The sequence below is a fragment of the Aquila chrysaetos genome, chromosome 2 (genome assembly GCF_900496995.4).
Source record: "Aquila chrysaetos chrysaetos chromosome 2, bAquChr1.4, whole genome shotgun sequence".
NCBI lineage: Eukaryota > Metazoa > Chordata > Aves > Accipitriformes > Accipitridae > Aquila > Aquila chrysaetos.
The window spans coordinates 31,094,103-31,109,420 of NC_044005.1; the positions used below are offsets into that span (position 1 = coordinate 31,094,103).

At 35.3% G+C, this 15,318-nt stretch overlaps 1 protein-coding gene across 1 annotated transcript in view; it reads right to left on the bottom strand.

Annotated features, from left to right (window-relative positions):
* The window catches only part of ARHGAP5 (Rho GTPase activating protein 5), a 51,420-nt gene that overhangs the window by 25,503 nt on the left and 10,599 nt on the right, over positions 1-15,318 (bottom strand). Inside the window, exon 3 of the mRNA XM_030038080.2 lies at positions 10,644-14,542. Coding sequence (XP_029893940.1) covers positions 10,644-14,366 — 3,723 coding nt within the window. The 5' untranslated portion in view covers positions 14,367-14,542. The remainder of the gene's footprint in view (positions 1-10,643; positions 14,543-15,318) is intronic.

The window sequence follows — 15,318 nt, forward strand, 5'->3', positions numbered from 1 at the left end:
CAACTGAATATGGAAACTGAATGAACATCACCATTAAAATCTAGCATTTTATCTTTAAGTTTATATAGAATAAGTAGTTAGTTAAAAGCAGTTACATTTTCATATAAAAGCTCTTCAGTCAACATCTAATAGTACAAAATAAAAGAAAAACAAAAAGCGCAACAGCCAGATTTAAATAACAAGGTTTCTAGAATTTTATAATTTCTAATAATACTACACCTCAGTTAAGACAAAACAAGTCTCATTTCTTTATTTTACATCTAGAAAAGTCTTGAATTCCAATATCTTTGTGTAAAAAAAAAAAAACAAACAAAAAACCAAAGGGGGTTAACTTCTACTTTTGTACCATCAAGTTTACTTAATCAGTCCTTACAGACTACCTAGAACTTCACATCAGCAAGGTACATATACATGATTGACTTGCCCACTGAGAATTAATGAGCTGAAGTTGAACTCTATGGGGGAAAGTGGAAACTACAGCCTAAAGAACATTTCTCCAACCATCACCCTACAGCACCTGTGGAACTTCTCCAACACTTGATAAAAAAATCTGGTAGGCAAAGCCTTTCAATAACCTAATTAAACAAGTAAGACTTTTTATGTGGAATGTCTCTTTGTAAGACAGCTTGCACTTCTTGAAATCAGCATCAAAGTACCAATGATTGACCATGATAACAGTAGGCTACAAAAAAATAGGCTTATCTTTCAAATTTGGGATTTCTATAGTAGGTTTGGCACTTATAATTTAGAAGGAAGGAACATTTACTAGAGAGTTCTTCGAAACATTAGAAAGAAATTGCTCTCCAGCAATTCATTTCTCCCCAAGTTTTACATTAACTGAAAACTTAATAAAAAGCTTAGGATAAACCTTTAGGATAAACTTTCATGACTAAAGCAGACACTATCTGAAAGCGTTCCTTTCACCTGTCAACTCTTTGCATAACTTTTATTCACCTTGGATACGATACCAATGGTTCCACAAGTATGTGCCTTCAGATTAGAAACAGCTTTTTCTTTCTTCCTTCCTTCTCACTGTCACAGTCCCCTGCTTTGAAACCCCCAGCACTCAACCTAGTTCATTGGCTGTTTTCTCTTTAGTGGCAAAATCATATTTATATAGGCAACATCCAGTTCAGATGAGCAGCAGCTGAAAGGGCCAAGCTAAAGCTAAAGAACATGTAAAACTCAGTGAAAAAATGTTTGTCAAATGTTGAATGAAAGATCAGTTTAGAGATACACACATTAACGCAATGAAAAAAGCAAAAACAAATTGAAATTATTTTTTTTCCAAGGTGTTCTGTGCACATCCCCACCATCTTAGAATAAACAGAGCAACACTCAGACTGTGTATTTCAGACCCAGCAGATAGAAGAAGACTGTGTGTGTCTCTTTGATTAAGACATAATATTAGCATAAGATAAATAAATATAAACAAATTTTTTTTGGTGTGAGTGAAAAGCAATCTCGTTAATGGAATAATAAACTGGGGTTTTACAGAATTTTTATGACAATTATAGTATTAATGAATATTACTATCTGTGTAGAATACCTGGACGTAGAATGAAATATCTAACATGTCTGAAAAACTGGAATAAAGGATGCTTTTTTCTAATAACTGTCCTGTGTTTACAAGAATGGTTGTAAGGGACTGAGATATCAAATATGATGTTATACACTCAAAAAAGCAGAAAGGTTTCTTAGATGAAGTTTAATCTCCAATTTGGAAAGTCAGAATTTGTCTAAAGAATTTATAAAAGAATAAAGAATAAAGTAAAAAAGTAAATTAAAAAATCCCTGAAGTCCTTTTCAAACTGATCTGAAAGTAGAGTAGAAGAGATGATCATCACAGGGCTATTCTGTAAACATGAAATTAGGATTTCACAACGCAGACAAAATTACAATAATAATTTTATCAGCTAATACCCATTATGTATCATGTCTCTCTCCTGTCCAATATTTATTAAAATATCTCTCCTGTGATTTCCCTTTCTTTTGGGGCATGTGAGTGGGTTAACTCTCCAATGACAGCACAAATCAAATCTTCCTGCAAATAACACTATCTACATGATCTTCACAAAAAAAATACTTCTGCAAATTAACAATAAAATGTTAAGGTATTAAAAAACCACCATGTTATTTCCTGATTTGAGACTTCCATACTTTCCTTAAGTTGCATGTCTAGACTTCTTAAGCGAAGAACTTGTTCTGAACAAAAAGGCATGTTACTGTGCAAAAGACCTGATCTTTGTCAAAAGATCAACTGACTTCAGGAAAAAAATACAGGTCTTATTTCTAACAAAAATAAGCTTTAGTGAAAGCTTTTTTTTAATCCCTATTCCCCACTCTGAGAAAACAGCAGCTTTTCTGATCCATCAGTCATAGCATGTAACTTTTAAATCTGCTAGTCAAGATAATGACTCTGATAAATTTTTCTGTGTAAAATTAACTTTTTTAAAAGTTCTCTAATGAAACAATATTTAAACAAAAACACTGCTAAACATTAAATTATTCATTTACTTAAACAGGACCTGAAAAAGGTGAATAATTTCTAAATTCAGATTTTGGTAGACCAATTATGATTTTGCCACAGGTATTTTTAGTTCAATAGTTTTGCCCAATACACCTGCTCCCCACAATACAGCAGTCACCTAATGATGGATACAGCGAGCACTAATCCAGGCACAAAGACAATTTTGTATGCTGCTTCTCCATCATAATAAAAAAAGGACTAATAAGTACCAAGTTAGAGAAGACAACAACCAGCACAAAAGTTTTGTTAGTTAATCCTAGCAAAAAGCTCGTTGTTTCACATACTACTGTTTCATGTTAGTAACTAAAACACAAGCCCAACACCATAAAGCTGAAATCCTTAGTTTTCATATAAATCTGGGGGGTTTTATAACTGATTGCTGCACTGACGTTGAGCTTTCCAGCATGAGTTTCACCACTTGCTTCTTGCCAAACACAACGTCTCTTCATACCCTAACAGAGGTTAATGCCAAACCTCCAGCTGATCTGTATATACTTTGGCAGGAAAGCATTTTAACTCTGATAATCCCAAATTTGCCTTGCGTTGCTGATACCAAAAGCATTTACCTGGAATATTGCTTTAATTACAGTAGCTTAATCACTGAAGTGAGTGTTGCAAAAGATTAGCTGAAGTCCGCTTAATAAAAGACAAGGTAATAATGAAAACGTGTTTTCTAGCATGGCACAGTATCCAATTCTTGATTTCAAAACTAGAAATATTATTATAAAAAGCATAAAGCCATGAAACTGTAGATTTAAAGTATACTCAAGATTAACCCTCTTGACTATAGGTACCAAGGACCCACAGCTAAGCAGCACTCATCTTCTAGAGAGAAACTAGGCTGAGACTTCAGCCAGCTGTGAGTCTTGAGAGTACACAGCACTTAAATAAAATCTTTTAAAATTAACTAAGAAAACTAAAAAACTGCCCAAACCGACCTATCAAATCCCTTTATGAATGGGCTGCTTAGTCTAGCAAGTCCTCTCTTTTCAAGAGGGACTCCCCTTCTTTTTTTGTCTCTCACCTCCATCCCACCAGAACTACCATGATAGTTTATTTATCAAAGGGGAAATTCAGCCCCTTCTCTACCTCCCACACACTTCACTACCACTTTTAATACAAAGGAAATTTTCTGCCTGCTTCATTTGCAGTCAGCCCTAGGGTCACAGAGGGCAAAGTCAATATTTTCAGGACTATTAAAATACTTCATAAAACCACGCACCATGAACAGCATTCATTTTATAGGCTTAATAAAGTATTTGTAATCTCCAATTCATGGCTAGCTCTTCAGAAGCTATACGACATATGAATAATGCAGATGATGGTCCCTAACATGCTCTCTCTTTCTTCCCCTCATGCCTTCTGCCATTTTTAGAGTTCCAGCTTGTTACACTAAGTTTTAAACTACAGAGGCTCAAGAAGGCATATGGCTCCAAATATGCATTTTAAGAGTGTTAAATTTGAACAGATGAAACCTCAAAATACAGATTTTGATATTTCCTATACTCCTCAGGAGAAAAAAAAAATTCACTGCACATTCCGTTCTGAAGTAGACAGTACTTTGCTAAATCAACCATTGAATTTACACAAGAACAGCTGAATAAAAATGTAAGTTGATCTCCCATTTCTCACATGTTTACCATAGTCTTATTAAAACTGATATCAACACACATGGGCTATACAGTTCCTGACACTATTTCAGTAATAGTTTCAACATAAAAATTCATATAGTTTTGAAATTATAATGTGAGCAAACAAGTTTAAGCATAGAAAAATAGATGTCAAACCTGTACTACTTACATCGTGTTCTAAAACAAGTCAGAGTAAGATATGCAAGAATTCATCTAGGTGCTAGTGGATTTTTCTTGCTGAAATACTGAAACAAGTTATCAGATTAATTTAAAGTAAAAGGCATCTTACAATCTTCTTGGTATAAAGGAAAACAGAAAGAACATAATTCACAATCTTCTTTGGAAGCAACAAATGTTGTTTGCAAACAAGGTTACAAGGCATAGTGTTTTAAAGCACTGTTTTTCAGATTTAATTTAACACAGATGGAAACTCCAGTCACAAAAAAAAAACAAAACAAAACAAACAAAAAAAATCAGACCTTGAATAATAAAACTATTGACTATTGGTCAAAGAACAAAAATAATGAAACTTTTTCAGATTTAATAACTTTTAACAATGGCACATCAAAGAATTATCACTGGTCAGTTACTTTAATATATTGTTTACAAGATCTCTGTAGTTAGGATTTGTTTTCAGAAGTACTTCAAATAATACATTCCATATAAAAAAAATGAAAGATACTCATACTAATCTTATTCCTACTTTACAAATGTATCAACAAAATAATTCTTCCATAACAAGGCAAAAAGCCTGCAGAATTTATTTCAAGATGAGGCTCTGGCTCTGCCTTTCCCTTTGCAGAAATTTATTCAGGATATTTGCTGTTGATATGCTGGGAAGGATAAAAACTAAAACAACACTACTTTATAAGACGGGGAGGAAAATACAGCCTAAATTAGACACTCAACATATCTCAAAGCGTTCACAAAGATCAGAGCTCTAAATTAGATGGGTAAATTTTTAATACTTATCAATTCCATAGCAAAGATAAATAATAAGATTATGAATTGTAACTATATGGAATAGCTACAGGTTTCCAGATCAGGCAGACTTCCTGCTGTACTGGGAATTACTAAATTAAGACAAGGGTAAAAAAAGAACTTGCGTTTATTTAATGTAGTAATAATAATAATAGATAAATCAATAATAATTGATAAATAATTTTAAAAATATTTCTATCAAGCTTGTTTACACATAAGAAAAGCATGGTGAGAACAATGAAAAGCCAAGAAGCACTGTGGTTTGGGCCTTATATCGGTGCATAAACTGCATGACAGTTGCAGCTTTAGGATTATTGCACACACATAAAGAGGTTCCTCCTGTCTGAGATCTAAGAAGGCTTCCTCCAGCAATATACTTATCCTCTAGGAATGGTCACTGCCCTTTCATGTCCTGAAATTTTCTGCATTTTCTCTCTGTTGCTTCCTATCTCCAAACTCATCAAGTTAAACTAAAGACAAAATTAATTTATTATACAGCCTGCAAGGCTGCTGCTTTTAAAGAGACTGGTGTGTACAAACACACAATAAAGTTCAATACTAGACCTTAGTATTACAGCGTTAAAGATTCTAACTGAGATAAGCATCTATTTGTCGTTCCCACTTGCAATTTTTGAAAAAGACATCGAGATGAATGAACACACATCTCAGCTGAAGCAAAGTTGCATATCACACTGTACTCTGTGCTTGTTCCTACAGTTTGTGAACACTGGTAAGGAAACAGAGCATCAAACATAGAAACCATGTTGATACAGGGGAGAATTCACTCTGGAAATTGCCTTTAACCTAAGAGATACTTTGCATAATAACAGCAGAAAGGACTAGGTGCTTTTTCATGAGAAACTTTTACAGATAAAGTTCCATGGCGGGGGGAGAGGGGGGGAAGCACATCATAGCTTAAACAAATATTGGCACACAACAAGCACTTGAAAGCTTTCAAGCACAGGGTGCACACACAACTCCACACGAACTTGGCTAAAAAGCCCTATGACTCTGAAGCCAGTCTGTGTTCTTTTTTCTCCTTCTCTCCACTTTTCTTCATATACTTCCCTATCAGAAAAAGTTTAACAGTCCACTTGTTAACAACACATGCAAGGCCATACAAGAAGTTTTTCAGAACATTTAGAAACATGGTAATCACATAAAACAGGATACAGATGGGTGTATCGCAAGTTAGACTATGCTAGACTGATTCAGCCTTCTCCATCGAAAACATGTATTCTTTTCTAGAGGCAAAGAAACTACAACGGTCAGCTGGTTTTACCAATCTGGACTTTAGTAAGGCATTTGTTGGTGGCATATAGGAAACTACTGCGACAACTGGAGTAACGGAAACAGGATGATATTCAACAAAAAGGACAGTCACAGACTAATGGAAAAATCATGCACTGGAATGTGCGTGTAGCATGTACTAGAATGTACATGTACTATGTGTATGCACTATACGTGTGTGTATGTACTATATCGTGCATGTACTATAAACCACCTGTACTATACAGTAGGAAGTCATTAGCTGGAAATTACCAAGGACAAGAATAGGCCAAAGGCTCCTAAAGTGACAATAACTGCAACTAAGAAAAAGTTGCGTGCAATCACACAATTGTGTCAGGTAGTAATTTCTAGTACAGATCAACAAACATTCAGATTATATGATGCAGTGCTATGATTGCAATACTATAGACAGTTTCAGTCATCCTCATTCAAAAACGTGAAGTTCAGAGAGAATTACAAAACCTTTTTTAATCTTCTAAAACTCAGGTCAAGAAGCAGTCATATTCTCTACACCTGTTTGGAGGTGACATATCACAAAAGGAAAAAACATTTCAGGAGAAATGTTACCACAAGGAAAGGTGAAAACTGGAAATTGCATGAAGATTCCTCACCAATACAGAGGAAATAGAAGTTCTGGAGGAGTTTTACAGAATAGTGAGAATGAAAGGATAAAAACTTTTTGGAGGAATTATTTCTGTGATAATTGAAAACAGAGCTCAAGGATGGTTCTTCCAGTTCTGACTACCAGTATATAGAAGCAAGATCTGAGAACACAAACACAGTGTTATGGACAACAATGGGCAAATAATTCAGACCAAAGCGCAATTACTTAACTGGTCTCAGTTTTAAATTGTTTGATTTCCTTTGGTAGTAAGTGGTGTTAAGAGGACCTTGCAAGTCATGTTACCTGCTCGCCACAGATTTGTCACTGCTATGCTTTCCACAGTAAAACATATTAATTTATGCTTCCGAATAGCAACAAGTAGCACAATTCTGAGTATTTACTTCTGCCTTTAATAACTTGTGTTCACAGTAGATTTTAAAAAACATTTGGTACATATGTGTTAGCAGACCAGCCAAACTACGGTTGTTAATTTCAGGGTTGTAAAAAGGAACTGCTGTTTTTCCTATTCTATTGTTTGCCAAAACTCCCTTCCTCCTTCCTACCCATCCAGCTCTTGCCTTCTTCCCTTCAATTTTTTACCTGAATCCTACGATCATTCTCACCCATCCCCTGCATCCCTATATCTGTTCTAGTTGCCTGTACCTTTATATGATTTTATCTTGTAAGTTGGGAGACTGCAGTCTGAAAGTGTCAAGACAGAATGAGCATCCTTCAGCAAGGTCATATCTCTTTCTTGAAACACATTATCTTTAAACATTCTCTTATTCTGGGCCTGCCTTTAAAATATTTTCCAGAACCTCCAACAGGAAAGTAAATACCACTTTAAGGAACTTTCATTGTGTTTAACTTTAAAGTAATTGTCATAAATGGGGGGGAAAAAAGCCAAACCCCAAAAAACCAAAACAAACCAACCCCCCCCAACATTTTCTTTTAAAAAATTCTAAATGTAAAAATCTGCATAGGCAAATTCTGTCTCTAGATGAAATCTGCTTTGTGTAATTGAAAACTGAAGTGCAAAAACCACAAATGACTGTGCATAGGAGCTTTCTGCAATACCATACAAGAAACCCACCCAGAAACACCACATCTCAAACCCCTCAAAACAACAAAGATGAAAGGAGTATCAAGAATGTTACATCCTATTTGGGCTTTAAAAAAGCAACAGCATACTACAAAGCTGCTTTTAAAAAAAATAGTAATAATTAAATTTAAAAAAAAAAAATCAAGTTGTAATCTTTGATGGAGACAATGAGGACTTCAGACTTCGAAGGTTGAGTTTTTCCAAACAAATTCATTTTGTTTGTATGATTTCTGTATTTCAGAATCACTATAATTATAGCAAGAATAGTTACACGTTTTTCTTATGTTCCCTTTACATACAGCTGAACAGTTCAGAAAAAGTATTGGTAAGAGCTTTTAAGAAATATTCAGAAAGGAGTACAAAAGTTTTATTTACACCTTTCACATTCAAGGGGGGGGGTCAAAATTCTCAAAAAACCCAGCAAGTAATCTGTAAATAGTGGTGCACTAACATCCCTCACATGGACTAAATAACACTCAACAAGGAAAACATAATTTGAATAATTTCTGAGTTTTTGTAATTAAAGACTGCTAGCTGCTCATCTGAAACAACACAGGAAAACATGGTCAATAAGTTCCAAAACTAATAAAACTGCATCTCTCGCAAAAAAATCAACAGCTAAAAAAACCAAAGGAGTAGATTACAAACTAGAATGACTCATCACATGAACTGGAACTAGTCTCACTTCAACATAATGCAAGTCAACACACACAGAAGTCACTACTTATCAAAAGCACTAAGCACTCATCAATCTTCGATATTTTGAATGCTTGCAAACATTTTAGATATCAAGTTAAATTTGCTTTCTCCATCATTACAACAATTTGTACTTCGACTATTAAAAGTATTCTCTCACTAATTTGAAAGTATCAGCCCTGGACCACAAATTGCAAGTAAAAAAACCCAAAAAACCAAAACCCCCAACAAAACCAAAACCCCCAACAAAACCAAGAGGTACGTTAAAGAAAACTTGAAACAACTCTTGTACTCTTCAAGAGTCTTAACCACTACAAAAATTTAGAACAGCCTGAAACTTCCAACTCAGGCTGTCTCTCAACAGGCCAAAGCCAAAAGTGGTGACTTTGGTAAAGATATCGGGGAGTTTCTCACACAATGCCAAGAAGATAAGACCCCACTAGGTCTATACAGTTTAAACAAATATCCAATTCAGAGTAACTTTCTGTCAACTCAATGCAGCTGAGACAGTAGGAGGATTATGAATACTACATTTCAATTTCTATGTAGCAAGATTATTTCAATCAAAAGTATATAAATGATTGCTTTAAAAAACATTTAAGTTTCCCAAAAGGAATAACTTCAAAGTATTTTTAACCATGATTTTATACCCACAAGACATCATTATCTATGCTTATGAGTAAGCCTTAAGAAAATTTAGTGCCCTTTAAATCAGTCATGTGTAATTCAAATCACAGCTGCATACTAGGACATGCCATTCAGAATTTAATCCATTAGTAAAATTTAACTATGCTGTACTTGAACAAAACTTATTTCTAAATGCCATTCAACTACTGTCAGATTTAAGCTAAAAGGGACATTTTTAAAATGCTACAAAACACAATATTAAAAAGGTTGACTTATTTTGAGACAAGAAAGAAAATATCTAACTGACCAGGAACACTCCTGATTTAATGTTAAACAACATCTATATGCAAAACAACAATTGCTAGCCTAAAATTAAAATCTAAACTATAAAGAGTATACATCCAGAACCTACACCACAACAATATCCTGATATAATAATTTTTAAAACAGTAAGTAAAAAAATAATAAGTAACTATCAACCATAAAGAACAAAATAAAACGTAGACATTTTCCAAGTAGAATGTCACATTATTATTTAGAAACCCATGCTGGGCAGGCATTTTGTTCCCTTTATTTTGTTTGAATAGAGAATTGTACAGGTAGCACAGCTTTCAACTTGATTACTTGCTTGCCCACACTAGGAAAATGCAGCAGTCAGTAAAACCACTATACAAAGTTTCCTTTTCGTGCTCTTGTTTTAGAGTTCCAAGCAGACAATTGAGAATTAAAAAGAAACCACCCCTTTCATTCACCAGCCCTAAACTTCATTCCAACAGCCAGAACTGCAAGAACTGAAAGAACCAGTTCTAACCAAGAACTCACAAAGCAGCTTTTTAAAAATAAAAAAAAAAAATAAAAAAAGATGTTACAATTAAAAAAAAGGATCTGTGGACCTAATTCTGCTTTCACCTACTCATATGGAAGGGAGACTGCACATGTACATACAAAGGTGAAGAGAGCTGAAACTTTTTGAACAGCTGATTAGGTAGACAAACCATTTCATTCCATGAGGTTTGCTAGTTCTGAGCAAGTTAAGTAGAAACTTGGACAAAAATCAAACAACGTTACATCAAAATTTTAAAGCACCTGTTTCAAAATAGGGTGCAACTCTTGCATATTTTGACTCTTCCCTTCTTACAATGCACCAGAAGTTTTAAATAAAATTTAAATCAATTGACTTACCTTCTTATCTTCTTTTACTTTTTGGGTTTTCTTTTTCATTTTTTTATCATCTAATTCTTGATCCGATGTAATAGCAGGGTTATCTATGCCACCCTTCCATGTTTCAACAGGTGAAAGAAGTGGATCTTCTTCACTTCCACGATGTCTTCCTTTTCTTTTAGTTTTAGAGGTGGTGAAAGCCTCATCATCACTTGCATCCGAATGTGTTCTCCTATAGTAAGACTTAGCTTTGCTGAACAGAGTCTTAGACTTATATTTGTATTTTGAAGGCCTTCTTTCCCCATGACTTTTGGATATTCTATCAGAAAACCCATTTTCTTCCTCACCTTGAGTGTTTATAACAACTGAGTTTCGAACTTTAATAATACGATTCTGACTATCATCTGGAACCGCGTAGATATCATCTGCAAAGCCTTTATGTTTGAAAATAGTGTCAATAGGTTCAGCATAGTTGTCAGATTGGTCTATATCTTCTGGTGGTGCCGCAGGCACTCGAGAAGGTTGTTTCCTGGGGTTTTTGCCAATACCTGCCTCAATTGTTTTCAGGAGGTTAGGATCCAGTTTTTTCACATTTGTTCTTGGAACAAGCGGTTTCGGTTTTATTGGAGGAGGCACTTTATGGTTGCGTTCATGGTCATGACAATTGAGTGGTGTACTGTGAATAGGATATTCATTTCCTTCCAAATCCAATCGGTACTTTGAGCGGTCGCTAGGTGCTGGGAGTAACCTTACATCATCACCAATTGGACTGTAAGGTGGTGGTCCTTCAGTATCATCCTCTGAATCTGGATAATTATAGTCAAGGGAACTTCCTCTGGGAGATCTTGGAAAAACATCTTCACTTGTATGCGTTGTTTCTCTTGTGCTGTCTGACATATAAGAACTTTCAATCATGTTTTTCTTCTCTAATACATCACTGAAGAACAATGTGAAAACCTCAGTTTGACGATGATATTGAGATAACGAATATAAAGCTGTAAACTTAGCAGTAATCTCTGTTGCTATGTGTTCTCCTTCAGTCATGAGTTCCTTGATTGCTTCATTCTCAAAGAAGTCTGCCTGGCTATCGGTAACAGCCACTAACTGGACAGGAATCGTATCCTGAACTTCAGAAAGAAATGCCCGAAGCATTCCCATTGATGCCTTCCGCTTTGCAGAATAGACCAGTATATATCCATGAACAAGTTCATCTTTCCTTACACCAATTGAAGAATGATATGATAATATAGTTATCTGTATTCGACGCCTCTTTTCACCTATTATTTTATCAAGCATCAAAGAATTATTTTGGCCAGCCTGAGCAGCACTACAGGAGTGAGAGTCAAGGAAGGGTGAAAGAATAAGATCCACACTAAATGGATCACCACACATGGCACACATGACGATTCTTAAGTCAGCTTCTGACAGATCTTTAATGGTGGGAACCGGACTTACAACATCAAAATTGTGTTTAACTGCTTCCAGTACTCCCCTCAGAGCTTGTTTTATTTGGGTCTCATTAAATTTGCGTGGATACGTACCAGCAGGCACATCTACAAAAGGACACTGTAATTTGTTGGCCAATTGCTGTCCCTGATGTCTCAGAATAGGTAGATTCTTGCTAACACTGTCCCTCTGGTTAGCCAGTATTAACGTAAATGGAAGATTAGCCATATACTTGTCTCTCCTTATCTGAGATGCTTCTGCCCTTATTTTTGCAATGCACTCCCCAATAAAATTCAGTGATTCAATAGAGTTAAACACACAGAAACAACCATGTGGTTTGAAGGCTGAGGTCCACAATTGAGTCAACAGGTATGGGGATTTTGCATCAACTGGCCTAAGATCTAGCTCATATATTTTTCCATCTAATGCATATTCATCATCGGTGGACTGTGTCCGAATTTCATTTGCCAATTCTTGTGCAAGGCCATCTTTGCCCAAAATGAAAAGATTGACTTTATCAATGTTGGCACTATCATGGTATAAATTTGAGCGGCCATGGTCTAGTTGCAGAAGACTGTTGGCAAGTAACTGCTCTACTTTAATGTCCATGCAATTCTGGCCACTGAGACAAGTTTCTTTAGTTGGGTGATAAACAAATCCTATGTGTTTAAGCAGAAGAGATTCTCTATCAGGTGCAAGTTTCTGTAAAGCTTTGTATCTAGGTTCTTCACTCAGAACTGCATGGATTTCACTCATTTTATCTGAACTTGGTGTTGCATTAAGATCCAAGTCATAAAACAGCTCTGAATGTTCAAAAAGCATTTCCTGAAACTCCTCTTTGGCTTTTTCAACAATCTCCCTCTGATGCCTACCATATACTTCCTTACTATCTGCATCAGTGATATATTTGAATGCTTCATCCTCCACCACAAAACATATAACTTCTTCCCATGGCTGTCCGGGTGAAATGAACTGGATTTTCTCAAGAGTTTTTTTGAATTTCTCCTTCATTTCAACCCTCCTTTTTTCAGATATAAGATGCTGCACATGGTTTTGATAAACTTTTTCTGCCTCTAGCGTAGTGAGAAGGTCAAATGGAATCCTTCTGTCATTCACTTTATCTATATGGTCAGTTTCATCCCAGGGTGTTTTTTCAAGCACTACGAAACAGGACTGGAAATCAGGCCTTTTCTCCATTAACTTCAAGGCTTCTGACCAGCTCAAGTGTTCAATCTCATCAAGATTTGACAGAAGACTATTAAGAGCTCTTGGCAATGCATTAATGTATTCTTCTTTTCTTTTTCTAATATGTTCCTGTTTAAGCTGCTCTATGTGTTTTGAAAATGTATTTTTGGCCTTTTTTGTTCCTTCCAAATTTATGTACTCTTCATAATCAGGGTGGTTTTTCAGTTTATTACTAACAGTTTTCCAAGTTGCATGATAGTCTCTCACAGTTTGGACAAGTTTTTCAAACTTATCTGTTGCTGTAACAACTAGCTGTCTTTGAGTTTTATAGGCATCCAGATAGGGGATTATTTTAGGTTTACCACGAGTTTTATCCATCATTTGTACCAGTGCAGTAAAACATGTTTCAACATTGACATTGAATCTCGCCGATGTTTCCACTACCACAAGGTTCTTCTTATTTGAAGCAAAGGCCTGAACCTCTCGCAGATAATGATCCACACATTCATCACATTTCGTTGCTGCTATTATTATGGGTTTTTTAGATTTTGAGAGCTGGATATAGAGATTATTCACAAATTTAAGTTGATCATCAAACTTCCTATTGCATCCTTGGCTTACGTCAATGCACAATAAAAACCCATCTATGCTTAATTTCCCTTCAGGCATTTGTTTTTGCTCAAAGTCTTGCTCCAAGCCTAGCTGATCTGTGCAAATGTACATTAGTTTTTCTGCTGACTGCAGTTTGGAGGCAGCTGCACGTTTTATATATGGTTGCAAATTCGTACTCCGATGAGGCAAGAAAGTCTGATCATCAATGAACTCAGTCTGCTCGATTACATGAATTCTGCACTCAATTCCATCCTCACCACTTTGTGTTACGTCACCCCAGTACAAAAAGTGATCATTGTTAACAACTCTTCCTCCAAAGTCAATTGTGCTAAGCACAGAGGTATGCTCAGGATAATATTCATCTGCTTTTGAACGAACGAATCTATTGCACAAACACGACTTTCCAACTCCACAATTACCTTTATCCTTTTCAGTTCCAGACAGTCCAACAACACTAACAGCATAAGATGGGGGACGTGGCTCTTTGTTTTTTGCCATCATAACTTTCCTCTCATCCTTTTGCAATTATCAACGTAACTGTATGTGGTTTTCATTCTGGAAAGGTTCCTACAAATTTAAGTTGTATATCCAGGGTTCCAGAAATAGCTTTCAGTTGTTCCTGCTTCAGCTTGTCATTGAGAGAACCTCAGATAACCAGGATGAGGAGGATCATCTTCCTAAAGAAAACAAAGAGCAAAAAAATTTAAAGATTGCAGGTATTTCTTTCTAACATTCATGAGAGAAAAGAGATTTTAAAAAACACTTTTGCTTGCTCACCCTGAAATCATTTTCTATGTATATGAAAATTTTACAACTACTTTAAATGAGATCTTAAACTCATAATTCATTCATGTAAATTCTATTTATATTATAAATTTTAAAAGAAACAGTTTTTAGGCACAGTTTAATAATAGTTCATCATCTATTTTGATAGGTGATCAGCATACTTCTAAAAAAAAAAAAAACAAAAAAAACCAACAACAAACTACACCCAAAGCCCCAAATTACTGTTTTCCTTCATAGTTTATGGGTACTAGGCACTAGAAAGCATTTTCAGCATTTTCCACTGCAATAAATACAACACAAACTCTAAACCCAACCCAATATTCACATACACATAATTCTATTCACACTCATACTTCCACTAGATAGCATGCTTACCTGCGTGAATAACACTGCTTTTGTGTGCATTTGTAGGTTTGGTTTTAGGTTTCAGTAAAGAAACCTTCAAAATAAGCAGCTGTAAAACCAGGAAGTTAGCAATGTGGCTCAGCTGCTGCCTACCTGCAGAGGTAAACTACTCTATTTGTATACTAACAGTAAGCTGCTTTTAAGAAGTTTCTAATGTGAATTCTACAGAAAAATACAAATATTGTCATACAAAGTACAGAAAAATAAGATTTATGTCTGAGATTTTAAGATTACAATGTAGTATCATTCCGTCCCTAGGAAA